This window comes from Panthera leo, chromosome F2, assembly GCF_018350215.1.
Source record: "Panthera leo isolate Ple1 chromosome F2, P.leo_Ple1_pat1.1, whole genome shotgun sequence".
NCBI classification, from domain to species: domain Eukaryota; kingdom Metazoa; phylum Chordata; class Mammalia; order Carnivora; family Felidae; genus Panthera; species Panthera leo.
Genome location: NC_056695.1, coordinates 82497009 through 82509195, shown reverse-complemented (window position 1 = coordinate 82509195; position 12187 = coordinate 82497009). Strand labels below are relative to the sequence as shown.

At 62.9% G+C, this 12187-nt stretch overlaps 3 protein-coding genes across 4 annotated transcripts; 1 reads left to right on the top strand and 2 right to left on the bottom strand.

Moving 5' to 3' along the window:
• Positions 1–17: 17 nt before the first annotated feature.
• MAF1 (MAF1 homolog, negative regulator of RNA polymerase III) lies at positions 18–2939 on the bottom strand. Its single transcript, XM_042924038.1, has 8 exons — positions 2851–2939; positions 1913–2038; positions 1691–1819; positions 1448–1613; positions 1187–1308; positions 985–1104; positions 682–831; positions 18–556 (listed from the first exon to the last, which is right to left on the bottom strand). Exons 2-8 carry the CDS (start codon positions 1993–1995, stop codon positions 535–537), a joined length of 792 nt encoding a protein of 263 aa, XP_042779972.1. The 5' UTR covers positions 1996–2038; positions 2851–2939; the 3' UTR covers positions 18–534.
• A 697-nt stretch (positions 2940–3636) lies between these two features.
• On the top strand, positions 3637–8229 carry SHARPIN (SHANK associated RH domain interactor). 2 transcript variants are annotated; one of them, XM_042924024.1, is made up of 9 exons: positions 3637–3923; positions 4212–4386; positions 6831–6962; positions 7040–7181; positions 7257–7347; positions 7425–7578; positions 7657–7775; positions 7864–7989; positions 8069–8229. In XM_042924024.1, the coding sequence occupies exons 1-9, from the start codon at positions 3726–3728 to the stop codon at positions 8150–8152; spliced, it is 1221 nt and encodes a 406-aa protein (XP_042779958.1). In that variant the 5' UTR covers positions 3637–3725; the 3' UTR covers positions 8153–8229. The 2 variants fall into 2 exon arrangements, with proteins under 2 accessions (XP_042779958.1, XP_042779959.1); XM_042924025.1 differs by lacking the exon at positions 6831–6962.
• A 781-nt stretch (positions 8230–9010) lies between these two features.
• Positions 9011–11477, bottom strand: LOC122210977 (cytochrome c1, heme protein, mitochondrial). Its single transcript, XM_042924036.1, has 7 exons — positions 11323–11477; positions 10515–10711; positions 10302–10428; positions 10057–10214; positions 9808–9968; positions 9398–9498; positions 9011–9312 (listed from the first exon to the last, which is right to left on the bottom strand). The coding sequence occupies exons 1-7, from the start codon at positions 11449–11451 to the stop codon at positions 9208–9210; spliced, it is 978 nt and encodes a 325-aa protein (XP_042779970.1). The 5' UTR covers positions 11452–11477; the 3' UTR covers positions 9011–9207.
• Between the last annotated feature and the right edge of the window lie 710 nt (positions 11478–12187).

Genomic DNA, 12187 nt, shown 5'->3' with positions numbered 1-12187 from the left:
GGAGCCTAGATCACCACTAAATCACAGAAATTTTTTATTGGAAACAAACCAGCTGCAGCAAAGTGACACTCAGTGCACGCTGCCCAACGGGCAAGGTACGGGGGGAGGGTGGTACAGGTGGGCGTCAGGGGCTGGCCAAGCCCAGCGTGGTGACGGCAGGGGCCTGCTCACTGGGTCTCGGGCCCTTTGGGCTGGAGTGTGCAGGCCCAGGCCTGATCCGGCACGAAATACAAAAATAAACTCTGTAGTCCAGCTGTCCCTGCCTGTGTCAGTTCGTCGGGACAGGGCAGTGGCTCTTCCCACCAGGCCCTGTGCTGTCCAGCCCGACCACGACGTGGGCAGCTGGAGCCCGTGGGAGCGAGCAGACGTCTGCAGGCGGGAGCCAAAGGGCTAGGTGGGCGTGGCCTGGGGCGGCGCTGCAGCCTTGGCAAGCCCCGGGATGACCACCAGCTGGGGAGGCCCTGGGGCGCCCTCAAGCGAGGGTTCCAGGCACTGGCTGAAGCTGAACGAAGCTGGGGCCTCTGCTCCTCGTCCTCACATACAGATCACCGGGACCCTGGGCAGAAGACGGCACACAGTGAGCTTCCAGAGCCAACTCCCAGGAGGTCAGGCAGAGAGGCACCCACTCTGTGCCATCGACCCCTGGCTACGGAGAGCCAGGCCACAGCCACCGTCACACACCTGTCCTCCTCCATGGCGCTGGTCTCCTCGGGTCCGCCCTCACTGCCTCCACTTCCGCTCTCTTCTTCCTCCTCCTCCTCTTCCTCCTCCTCCTCGCCCAGCTCCATGTCTAGCTCGTTGCCGGCCTCCGAGGGAGTATACGTGGATCCGCTGGGGGAGGTGTGGGAACGGGTCTTAGGACTGCCTGTCCCTGACCCGTTGCTGACCCCAGGGAGGACAAAGTCAGGAGCGGGGTGGGTACAGCTGGGGAAGTGGCATGTGACAAAGCAGGGGCTGAGGGAAAGGAGGCGGCCAGGCGCCCACCTGATGGACCGGCAGCTGAAGAACACGACCCGCTTCAGCCGCTTGTTGTAGAAGAAGTAGTTGAAGGACCAGAGGCTGCCATCCTCCCCAAAGGGGTCTGAGTCCAAATCCGGGTTGTAACTGCAGAGCGCGGGGCAAGAAGTGGCATGAAGGCCCAAGTGCCACATACACCCACGGCCCTCCTGCAGGAATGCCGGCCCACCTGTAGATGTCACACTCGGACAGGCAGATCTCCTCATCTACTGCGTTCCAGAGCTGCGGCTTCAGGGCCTTGAAGTCCTCCCGTACGGCCGAAAACAGGCTGCAGTTGACTGCGTTCACCACCTAGGATGGTCACGGTTGGGACTGGCTAGGACGCAGAACGGGAGGCATGAACTGGGCAGAACCCAGGGGCCACTATAAGTCGGAAGGACAGTCGAGATAGCTGTGGGGCTGCGGGTCCCTCCCCCCACCGGACCCTCACCCAGCTGAGGCTGGGTTCCCTGCTGAACTCATGGCTTCGGGCTGTGCTGAAGTCATAGTCAGGCCGGAAGGACTCGTTGAGCGTGGCAATCAGGTAGAAGAGCGTCTTGCGGCTGCACTTGTCGCTCAGCGGGCCCTCATCCTCACCACCTTGGCTCTTGCTCAGTCTGCAGAGAGAGACGCATCAGCCCAGCACTGCCCTGAACCCCACGGCCCACAGCAGGCACGCTCTGCGGCAGCTTACCTGCTGGGGCTGAGGCCCGACGTCTGGGGTGGAGACAGCGCCTCCAGCACGTGGGGCTGGCCCTCCTGGCAGAACTGCTTAAACATGTGCTTGTCGTCTCCCGCCATCTTACACGAGTAGCTCTCGATCCTGCAAGGTGCACGTGGGACCACGGAGCATGCCACCCATCAGGTTCAACTCGAGGGTCTCTGAGACACCAGCCTACACAACCCCCCACCTCACCTGCCAATGATGTGGGCGTCTCCAGTCTCCACTGTCAGCTGCGAGTTGATGGCTTCGAAGCTCGAGTTCTCCAACAGCTTCATGTCCTTGGGGAGGGGGTCCTGCGCTCAGAGGGGCTAGTGCTGCCTGAGGGTGGGAGACCGGTCCATGAGTATCTGGCCCCTGGGGCTCAGCCTCTGGCCTCCCAACCGGGTAAGTGGAGCCGCTGTAAACAAGCCGGGTCCCTCCTGCGGCTTACTCCTAAGCCCTCCGCGCTGGTAGGAGAGGCGGATTAGATCCTGTTACCTGAGAGTGGTGAGCTGAGGCTCTGGCTCGGCCAACCCTCTCCCCGTCCCCATACCTGGGGGCGCACCAAGGATCTTGCTCATATTGGGGCCTCTGGTTTATCTCCCTGGACACTGCCCACCGCGACAGAAGAGCCTCCTCCACCGTTAGGGGTGAGGGTCACTGCGAGCCCCCAAAAGTGCGGGACTCCTGCAGTACCCCTCCGGCCAAGCTCCTCAGCTAGGCTAATAACCCGCACCGGGTTAGGACCCAGGACACCTGGGGCTGGGGCTGGGGCCCTGCGGTCACCTGGGCGCAGCGCTCTTCCCTGTTCTACAGGCTCTCTATCGAGGTAAAGAGGAGAGCCATAGGCTTCCTCCGTTCTTCCCCGCGCCTAATTTCTTCGTAAATTAGTGACGCCACGGAACAGAGGCAGGCACCAAGACCCCCGAAGGGCCGGTCGGCCGGCCGCTAGCGCTCCAGCGTCAGCCTGGCCGCACCCGCCTCTCCGCCGGGCTAAGGGAAACCCCAGCCTAGTCGCGGAGAACTACAAATCCCAGGAGGCAGTGCGCCCCGGGACTCGCGCACGCGCGCACGCTCGCCGGCGCGAGGACCGCTGGGGGCTGGAGTTCTGAAGGCCCCGACACGGCGCCGGTCACAGAGCGGACACCTACCTGCTTGCGCAGCGCTCAGTGTGGCCGGGCCGGGTCTGGCCGGTTGACTTCGGCGCGGGTAAGGAGGCGGTGTGGGCTCCGGGCAGCTCGGGCTCCTCAGGACCGGAGGGCGGCGCCGCGGCCTCCGTTCGGGCCGCACTGTATCCGGGGGAAGAAGCTCCGCGACGACGTCCCGTTACTCCCGGCCCTGCCGGCCCTGCCGGGCTGCCACCGCGACATAGCCTCGCCCCTGGAAGGCGACCGACTATCGCGACCGACCTGCCCGCCGACCGCCACAGAAGGCCCGAGAGAGCAAAGGACCGAGCGAGCGACCTCTGCCTCCCCGGGCCGGACAACAACAAGCGTCCGCAAGGCCCGGCCCCCCGCCCCTGAATGGCCTGGTCCAGCCGCCGGGATCGAGAGCTCGGCTAGCCATTGGGGGCGTCTCCCGCCGTTCACTCCTACCGTCCACGTCTACTGGCTGCCCTGCCTGTCCGTCACTCTTCGAGGCCGTGCGATCCCGCCTCCTTTCCTGGCGCTCATTGGCTGCGCCTCCTCGCTCGTCCCGCCCCTGGTGTCAGCCCGCCTTCCCAGGAGTGGCTGGCGGACCAACGCGGGGGCCGCCCGCCGGGCAACCTGCGGCTCGGAAGGAGCCTGGGAATAGCGTCTAGCCCCGGACCGGCGCGGCGGGTAGACGCGGACCGCTCGGCTGCAGCCCCCGCCCGCCGAGCCTCTAGGTCGTGTCCATCCTGGGTAAGACAGGAGGGTCAGAGCCGGGCACCGACGCTCTGGCCACGGCCGGAACCCCAGGCTCGCGGCCCCAGTTTCCGGTCGGCGGAGGCGCTCAGGGGCCCGAGCCCACGGAAGCGGGCTTGGGGGCCGGGGCCGGACAGGAGATGGCGCCGCCTGCGGGTGGCGCGGCGGCGGCCTCGGACCCGGACTCGGCCGCGGTGCTCCTGGCTGTGCACGCCGCGGTGAGGCCGCTGGGCGCGGGGCCGGACGCCGAGGCACAGCTGCGCAGGCTGCAGCTGAGCGCGGACCCCGAGCGGCCCGGGCGTTTCCGGCTGGAGCTGCTGGGCTCGGGACCCGGCGCGGTGAGTGGGGGCGGCGGGGGCGCGGGGCCCTGGGCCAGTCCCCTCCGCTAGACAGCTTTGTGCCCTTGAGCAGTTCGCTTTCCTTTGTTGCCGTTTCCTCGCCTGTAAAGTGGGGGTAAATGCTCCGCTACCTATCTTTATAGGAGTTCTGTGAGGGCTTCTTAAGGTGATAGGAGTAAGGGTCTTAGGACGGGGCACGTGGCCTGTAAATGTTACGTCGTGCTCCTTTGGTCATCATGCAGGGTGTGCTGGCGGGAGGCACTGAGCCCGCACTCTCCCCTTCCTCAGGTCAGTTTGGAGTGGCCCTTGGAGTCAGTTTCCTACACGGTCCGAGGTCCCAGCCAGCATGAGCTGCAGCCCCCGCCAGGAGGGCCTGGGACCCTCAGCCTGCACTTCCTCAACCCTCAGGAAGCTCAGCGGTGGGCAGCTCTAGTCCGAGGTGCCACTATGGAGGGACAGAATGGTTAGTGCTCTGGAGCGAAGACTCCTTTTGGCTGGCCGGGCACTGCGAGTGCTGGGAGAGAACGAAAGTAGCCCAAGCCCCCCCAGGCCTGGATGGGGGACGGAGTGGGGAAAGCTGGGCCCACCGTACCCCCTTTTGTGTCCTGGGAAGGCTCCCAGGAGGGAGAAGGTGGAGAAAAGGAGAACAGGCTGGAAAGCTTGGAAAGCTGGAGCCTGGAGTAGCAGACAGATGTGGAGGCCCAGCAGGCAGGCCCTCAGGGTCTGGGCGAGGAGTGCATCAGGAGCGATGGAAACGTACTCAGCGGAGAGTGACAGGTTCAGGTTCGAGCTACTGAAGACTGGTTGAGGGGCGCCTGTCGGTTAAGTGTCTGACTTCGGCTCAGGTCTCATCTCACCGTCCGTGGGTTCCAGCCCTGCATTGGGCTCTGTGCTGACAGCTCGGAGCCTGGAGCCTGCTTTGGATTTTGTGTCCGTCTGTCTGTCTGTCTGTCTGTCTCTCTCTCTCCCCCCACCCCCTCCCGCGTGCATGCGCACTCTCTCTTTCTTGCTCTCAAAAACAAACATTAAAAAAAAAAAAAAGTAAAAGACTGGTTGAGACCTCCCTTTGTGTGGGGGTGGTGTAGCAGATAGGGCTGGAGAGAAGGATGTTTTCAGAGATGCTTAGGAGATGGAATTGGCTGGATTTCATGGCTTTTAAATGGAAGAATTCATGGTTGAGACAGAAAGCTGGAGAAACAAGGTACTATGGAACTCCCAGACAGAGGACCTACATGGAAGGGAATGGAGGTGGCTAGGTTCTTACACATCCGTGGGGAGAAGAACCAGGTGGATCTGGGTGGGGCTCTGGAGAGGTAAAGATTGGCAGTAGAAAAGTTCAACCCAGGTCACCAGGAGAGAGAAGCAAGAGAGGGTCTGACAGGTAGGTAGTGCAGCAAAAGGAAAGGAAAGGAAAGGGCCCGCAGATGTGTCAGAAGATCTGCCAGAGGGAAAAGAAAACCTTACTGTGCATCGTGAGAGAGGCCCAGACAACAGAGCACTCGCAGAAGGAGAAAGACGTCCTTCGTTCGTTCGTTCGTTCGTTCATCAGATGTGTATCCCGGCACCCGTTCTGTGCTGAGCATGTCAGGTCTTGGAGACTTAGCATGAATGAGACTTGGACTTCCTGCCCTCTTGGGACTTGATTTCCAGAGAGAAGGAGAACATATAACATTGGTAAGCATAGACTTGTGCACACAGCATAGCATACGGGCTTCTGGAATCGCTATGTACACTTGATACTAGTGTAACCTTGTACATCAAATAAAACATTTAAGTTGGAAAACAAGTAAGTAAAATTCTGCCAGATGGTGGAAGAATAGAAGAGAGGAGTTTGCAATTTACACACATCTTTTTTTTTTTTTTTAAGTTTATTTATTTGAGAGAGAGAAAGACAGAATCCCAAGCAGGCTCCACACTGTTAGCACAGAGCCCAACACGGGGATCAAACTCGCGAACCTGTGAGATTGTGTCCTGAGCCGAAATCGAGAGTCAGATGCTTAACCAACAGAGCCACCCAGGTGCCCCGGGAGGGGTTTGCAATTTAAAATTGGGTGGCAGGGAAAGTCTCATTAAGGTGATGGTTGAACGAAACTCGAAGGTCCTCGTGTGATCACACCCACGTGGCCGGGAAGCAGCAGGTACCAAAGTCCCGAGGCAAGTGTGTGTGTTGTGTGTGTATGTGTGTGTGATCTTTGGGACTAGGTCAAGGCTGGGCCAGGCCTGGTCCTGGGTGCTCAGGGGTCCTGTTCATCACAGTGGGCAGATAGCTCAGAACACTGAGGGCCTGAGGTCGTCATAGGAGCTGCAGGACAGGTAGGCTGGGCCTCAGGAGGAAGGTAAGGGGAGACACAGGTGCCCCGCCAGGCAGTGGCCCAGGGGGTTTGTTGGGGATGGGAGCAGCCCGAGGTGTTCTGTGCTGGTGGTAGAGCCAGTTGGGAGGAGGGGTGTCCCTGAGGGCACCAAGAGACTACCTGACTGCAGGCCTCCTGGTGAGCAAGAAGGGGCAGGCTTCTGAGGACCTGTTTTGGTTCCGCAGTGAGGCCAAGGGAGCATCCCTGGCTGGCTTAGAGGGCATGTAGAGGCCAAGGGAAGTGGCCTGGCTTCTTTGGAGGAGGGGCATAGGTGAGGCTAGACAGTAGAAGCATGCAGAAGCATTCCAGAGCAAGGAAAAGCCAAGTGGAGCTTCAGCTCTGAGAGGAGTCGGTAGGAACCTTTTAGGGGTTTTTGAGGGCCAGGATTGGGTGGGGGGAGGCCTGGCTTAATGTGTGGCCAAACACCAGGGAATGGGCTATGAGCTAGGAGGTGGCAGAAGTCCTGGAAACCTGGTCAGCAGAGGCCTGGGTGAGTAACTCGGCTTGGGGGCCGAGTCACAGGAGACCCCAGCCCAGCCCTCATCTTCCCTCCTAGGCAGCCTGCCCCAAGCCCTGGGCCTAGAAATGTGCCCTGTTTCCCCGCCCAGTCCCCCTGGAGTGCCCACACTCCGGGCCCCACAACCCAAGGTGGATCTTTGCTGGAGCCCTGGAGACTTGATGGAGAAAGGTAAAGGCAGGTGGCTGGAGGGGGTTGGAAGCAGCAGTCTGTGCTCAGCCCTGATGGCTTTTTGTCTCTCCCTGCAGAAGAGCTGGTGGGGCGCCTGGCCCAAGCCATCGAGGGTGGGGACGAGAAGGGGGCAGCCCAAGCAGCAGCCACCCTGGCCCGACATCATGCGGCTCTGAGTGTCCAGCTCCAGGAGGCCTGCTTCCCTCCTGGCCCCATCAGGTGAGGTCTTCTTTACTCTGCCACCCTAGCGCTCCCGGGTCCCCGTGCTCCCTCCTGACCTATACTCTGGCCCAGGCTACAGGTGACAGTTGAGGACGCCGCGTCCTCTGCCCACGTCTCGCTGCACGTTCACCCCCACTGCACCATTGCGACCCTCCAGGAGCAGGTAAGCATGGGGTCGGGGGGAGCCCTGTGCGGGGCAAGGGGCCTTCGAGTGACACTGCCTTGATGCTCCGGCCCCAGGTGTTCTCGGAGTTTGGCTTCCCACCAGCCGTGCAGCGCTGGGTCATTGGGCGGCGCCTGTGTGTGCCCGAGTGCAGCCTCGCTTCCTACGGGGTCCAGCGGGATGGGGACCCCGCTTTCCTCTACCTGCTCTCAGCCCCGCGAGAAGCCCCAGGTCAGTCCTTGGTGCGGATGGGATGAGGAGGGGAGGCGCAGCCTGACACGCCCCTGAGCCCCACCTCCTCTTCCACAGGACGCAGCCCTCAGTGTCCCCAGAAGATGGATGGGGAACTGAGTCGCCTGTTTCCTCAGTCACTGGGGCAGCCCAGAGCTCCTCTGCCAGCCACCTCCAGCCTCCCCAGCCCCCTTCAGGTAGGTGAGGGACTGGGTACCCTGGGCCTGGGATTCTCTGGGCACCAGAAGGAAAGGGTAAGCAGCAACGATTTCCCCACCTCCACAGCCTGGCTGGTCCTGCCCTTCCTGCACGTTCATCAATGCTCCCAGCCGACCCGGCTGTGAGATGTGCAGCACCCAGAAGCCCTGCACTTGGGACCCCCTTCCCGCAGTTTCCACCCCACTGGCAAAGGTACCAGAGGCTGAGGAAGGGAGGGGGATGGGCAGGGGGCTAGGACAAGCAGAATGACTTCTCTTTCCCTCACCCCCAGGTCACAAGGAGAGAGGATGGCCCTGTCCCTCCAGGCTCAAGGTCCCTGGACCCCCTCCTAAAACTCTCAGGAGACCTTTGCTGACTGCTTGCTAGGGGTCAAGCCAGGATTGTGGAGGGGCCATAATCTGGAGTCATTAAAGGCACTTCTGAGCCAGCTGAGTACCCCTTCCTTGTGCCTTTGTGCGGATCGATCTGCTGGGAGGACGGAGTGTGGGCATAGCCCCCTTGGGACTCAACTTGGCAGAGGCAGGGCCTGGTTGTCAGCTGGTGGGACAACCCAGCCAGGCCCAGGTGACTATACTTAGTCTCCAGATCCCAGAGATCCTGGAAACACATGGGGCTGAGATCTCTTCCCAGAACCCAAGGGCACACAGAGCCCCCTCCCTAACACCTGGCCATGCCTCCTGTTGTCCACCCGGAAACCCTCAGGCACACCCTCTCCTTGCTTCCACCTGGCTCTCACCCTTCCCAGTGGCCACCAGTCTTAGGTTATTCCAGCCAGGATGCTCCTCACGTTCCCTCCTGGGGACAAGAAAAGCTCAGAAGCTAGGACCCGAGTGCTGCCACCGCCACCCTCCCCTTGCCCTCACAGCCTACTCCTACTGCTTGCCTCGTTTTTCTGACCCAGACTCACCCCAGCCGCCCTGTGGGTTGCCAGGAGGTGCTGTCCCAGAACACCTCTACCCTGCCCCCTCCAGTTGTCCAGCCAAGAGATCAGGAGCACACTCTGGGTGGCCTCTGCCTAGCTCTGCCTCCTTAGCACTGCTGCCGGCTGCCTCCCTTCCCCACCTCCAGTGCTGCCTGCCACCTCCCGTCCCCAGCCTGTACACGGCAGTGTCGGTCACACTGCATGGGACAACCCTGAGAGCTCGAGAGCAAAGGTCTTAGTCCCAGAGTCCCCTGCAAACGTGTGCTCCCATCACACAATAGCTCAAACATGTGTTGAGAAACTTAATTTATTTCCATGATGGGGGCTGAAGGATCTGGAGCTAGAACCTGGTCTCTTGCCCCTTTCCCTCTTGTCCCAAAGAAAGAGGAGCTTGGCCAAGCGGGCCAGCTGAGGCCTGAACAGGTCCAGGGTGGCTCCTTGGCTTGCGGGCCTGTTCAGGCAAGACGGCAAGCAGACGTTGGGCAGGGTCACTTGGGTGGCCGGTATGCCAGCTTCCGGCTCTTCAGGACTGACCACTTATGCCGCTTCATGGCGTAGACCAGAGGCAGTAGCAAGCCCATCATCATCAACATCTGGGGAGGAGGCAGGCTCAGAAGAAGGAGGCAGAAAGGACCCCAGCCCATTTCCCAGCCCCTCTCCCACGCCCGGCCATTTCACCTTGAGCCCCATGCGTTTGCGATGGTCATGCTCTGGCTCGGATGCCCAGCGCAGGAAGGTACACACATCCTTGGCTACCTGGGACATGGTAGCTGGGGTGCCTGAGCCAAGAATAAGTGTTAAGGGCTGCCCTTGGGGGTCCCTCCCCAACCTGGTACAGCCCTAGAGCAACCTCCTCCACGTAGCTGAGATGGGGTCCAGACCAAGGCTTCAAAACCAATGGGACCCCCCCCTCCCCCCAGCACGCAGGGGCCTGGGCTAGACGGGGTCGCGAAGGCTGCCCGTAAGCTGGCTCGGTGCTGGAGCCAAGAAGAGTGCACGACCTCTTTCTGTGCATGACACAGAAAGCATCCCTGGCAGTGGGAAAAGGGAGACCCGGCTTGTCCGCCCCCAGGGTGGGGGCTGCTCACCATCGTCATACTCCAAGACCTCAGTGTAGATGGGAGGAGCCATGCCGATGGCCTGGCCAGGAAAGTAGGGGTTGAAATAGAGACCTTCTCGCAATGACACACCGGTGGGCGGCTCGCAGTAGCCGGTTAGCAGGGAGAAGACGTAGTCCTCACCACCGTGCCTGGGGCCAGATCCATGCCTCCTCAGCCCCGGCACGAGGTGGACTTTCCTGCCCCCTCCCCACGCCGCCCAGCAGGCGGCCAGCGTACCTAGCTCGCACGATGTAGCTGAGGTCAGGGGGCAGTGCTCCGTTGTTGGCTGCTCGAGCGGCCTCAGGGTTGGGGTAGGGTTTGGGGAAGTAGTCAGACAGCTTCCCCGGCCGCATGAACATCTCCCCATCCTCGTTGGGGCCGTCCTGAACCTCCACCTGCCACCAAGAGCCCCGTCACAGCCCTGCGGTCCACCGCAGCCGGAGCCCCGATCCCCGGGGTCCTCCTCATCCCCAGGCCCACACCTCTTCTGCGAGCGCCTTAGCTTCATCTTCTGTGTAGCAGACACCCACCAGGTGGCGGTAGGCCACGTAGTCCATGCTGTGGCAGGAGGAGCACACCTGCTTATACACCTGGAAACCCCTCCGGATACTGAAGAAAGGGATAGGGTTAGGGGCCGCCAGGGCCTCCGCCCCACCAGGCCTCCCCGAAACCACCCCGGTCAGCCGGCAGCACACCTGGTGTGGTCCAGGGAAGACAGGAAGCCACGGTGGGACCACGGATAGCTGGGGGGGTGCAGCTCCAGGTCACTGGCGCTCACGGCCGAATGCAGAGCCACGGCTAGCCCTGCACCCCCTGCCGCCAGCATGCCCAACGCTGAGAGCATCACTCTCCGGCCCCGGGACAGACCGGCCTTCGACGACAAGGACACTGCCTGCAAGAGCCCCGCTCAGCGCCTGCCAGAACACCACCCGGCCCTACCCGGGGATCTGACTCTCAGCGCCTGCCTCTCCCCACCCATGCCCCCGCACCCGCCAGCTCCTGCGGAGCACCACTGCCCACCGCGCTCCAGCCCGCTGCCGGCTCCTCGACCGTGATTCGGCCCCGAGGAGGGGGCGCAAGGCATGGTTTGGGATCCGGGGCTGGGGATGAGGTCGATGAAAGCAAGGGTGCCGGGGCGGGCCAAGGTCACAAGCCGCGGTCCGAGGTCAGGCTGAGGTCACTTCAGGACGCAGGCCGTCTGGAAGGCCGGAGCGGGAGCGGGCCTGGGCGCGCCCCCCCGGAGAAAGCCCCCGGCCCCGAGCCGGCAGCGAGCCCGCCCCGCCGCCCCCCACGCTCGGTACCCGGCGCCTCCGCTGGTCGGGGGCTTGGGCGCCTGGTCCTGCTCCCCGGCGCCCCATATCGGCAGGCGGCGGGGGTCCGGCGGGGGCGCCGGGTGGCGGAGGCCGCTCCCTCGCTGCCGGGCCCGCGCCCAGAGAGCCTCCCCGCCGTGACCTTCAGGGGCTGCGGGGCCACACGGCGGCCGGGGCCGCGGCCAGCGCTCACCTGTGGCGTCCGCAGCGGGAGCTGGCAGGGCCGCGCGCCGCACAGCAAACTCCGGGCCCGCGCGCCCGGCAGCCCCGCGCCCCGGGGGCCCAGCACCGCCCCGCGAAGCGAAGCCGCCGCCGCCGCCATGTCGGCCCTCTTCAGCGCGGCCGCTGCTCCCGTCGGCCCCTGCGGCGCCACGGGAGCCCAAACGTCGCGAGAGCCTGGGAGGGCAGGGGCGGGCCGGGGCCTGTCCGTCAGGTAGTCGTGGAAACCGGAAGTAGGGTGGGAACCCGTGGTGTCTTCCTGCGGGCGGCACCTGCTGTCTCGGCCTGTCCGCTGCCCGGACGCGGTTCTTCTGGCCTGGGCGGTGCTTAGTCCTTTACGCTCGGGCCCCTCAGCCCGGCGTCCACGGCATCTTCGAGGCCATCGCTCACTTTCGTCCAGCAATATTTCCAGACCTGGCGCGGTGGCCATCCGTGTCGCAGCGCCTACAGACCCCCAGAGCGAAGGGGCGGCCTGCCGGGGCCAATCAGCAAGGTGGGGTGGGGGTCTCGCGGCCCACTGCCGCGGTCTCTTTCGCCCCGGTCAGGGTCCCCACTCCGGTGGAGCGTGAGCAGTGCCGGAAGGCTGGGGCCTCCGGGCTGCTGTCCCCCACCCGTCCCGGCCCACACGCGTGGGTTGTGGTGGCGGTTCTCCAGGCTGAGCAGGGGTTTGACAAGGATTTATTAGGCACTCATTATTACCCAGAAACTGTCAGATGCAGGAGCCGTGACTATGACAGCCAAGGGTCCCTCAAAAAATTACGGTCGGTCTTCATTGAGAATGAAGGAGTAAGGACCTCGGAAAATCTGCATCCCCTTCCCCCTATAAAAGCAAGGAAAAG

What these genes read in the sequence shown, in the direction of transcription:
- LOC122210977 (XM_042924036.1), bottom strand. Translation starts at nt 11,451, where the DNA reads ATGGCGGCGGCGGCGGCTTCGCTTCGCGGGGCGGTGCTGGGCCCCCGG. An exon ending in TCTTCCCTGGACCACACCAG is followed by an intron (nt 10,429 to 10,514) that starts GTGTGCTGCCGG and finishes CCCTTTCTTCAG; the next exon opens with TATCCGGAGGGGTTTCCAGG. An exon ending in GCAAACGCATGGGGCTCAAG is followed by an intron (nt 9,313 to 9,397) that starts GTGAAATGGCCG and finishes CCTCCTCCCCAG; the next exon opens with ATGTTGATGATGATGGGCTT.
- SHARPIN (XM_042924024.1), top strand. Translation starts at nt 3,726, where the DNA reads ATGGCGCCGCCTGCGGGTGGCGCGGCGGCGGCCTCGGACCCGGACTCG. An exon ending in TTCCCTCCTGGCCCCATCAG is followed by an intron (nt 7,182 to 7,256) that starts GTGAGGTCTTCT and finishes ACTCTGGCCCAG; the next exon opens with GCTACAGGTGACAGTTGAGG. An exon ending in GCCTCCCCAGCCCCCTTCAG is followed by an intron (nt 7,776 to 7,863) that starts GTAGGTGAGGGA and finishes CCACCTCCACAG; the next exon opens with CCTGGCTGGTCCTGCCCTTC.
- MAF1 (XM_042924038.1), bottom strand. Translation starts at nt 1,995, where the DNA reads ATGAAGCTGTTGGAGAACTCGAGCTTCGAAGCCATCAACTCGCAGCTG. An exon ending in GACGCCCACATCATTGGCAG is followed by an intron (nt 1,820 to 1,912) that starts GTGAGGTGGGGG and finishes TGCACCTTGCAG; the next exon opens with GATCGAGAGCTACTCGTGTA. An exon ending in GGGAACCCAGCCTCAGCTGG is followed by an intron (nt 1,309 to 1,447) that starts GTGAGGGTCCGG and finishes TGACCATCCTAG; the next exon opens with GTGGTGAACGCAGTCAACTG.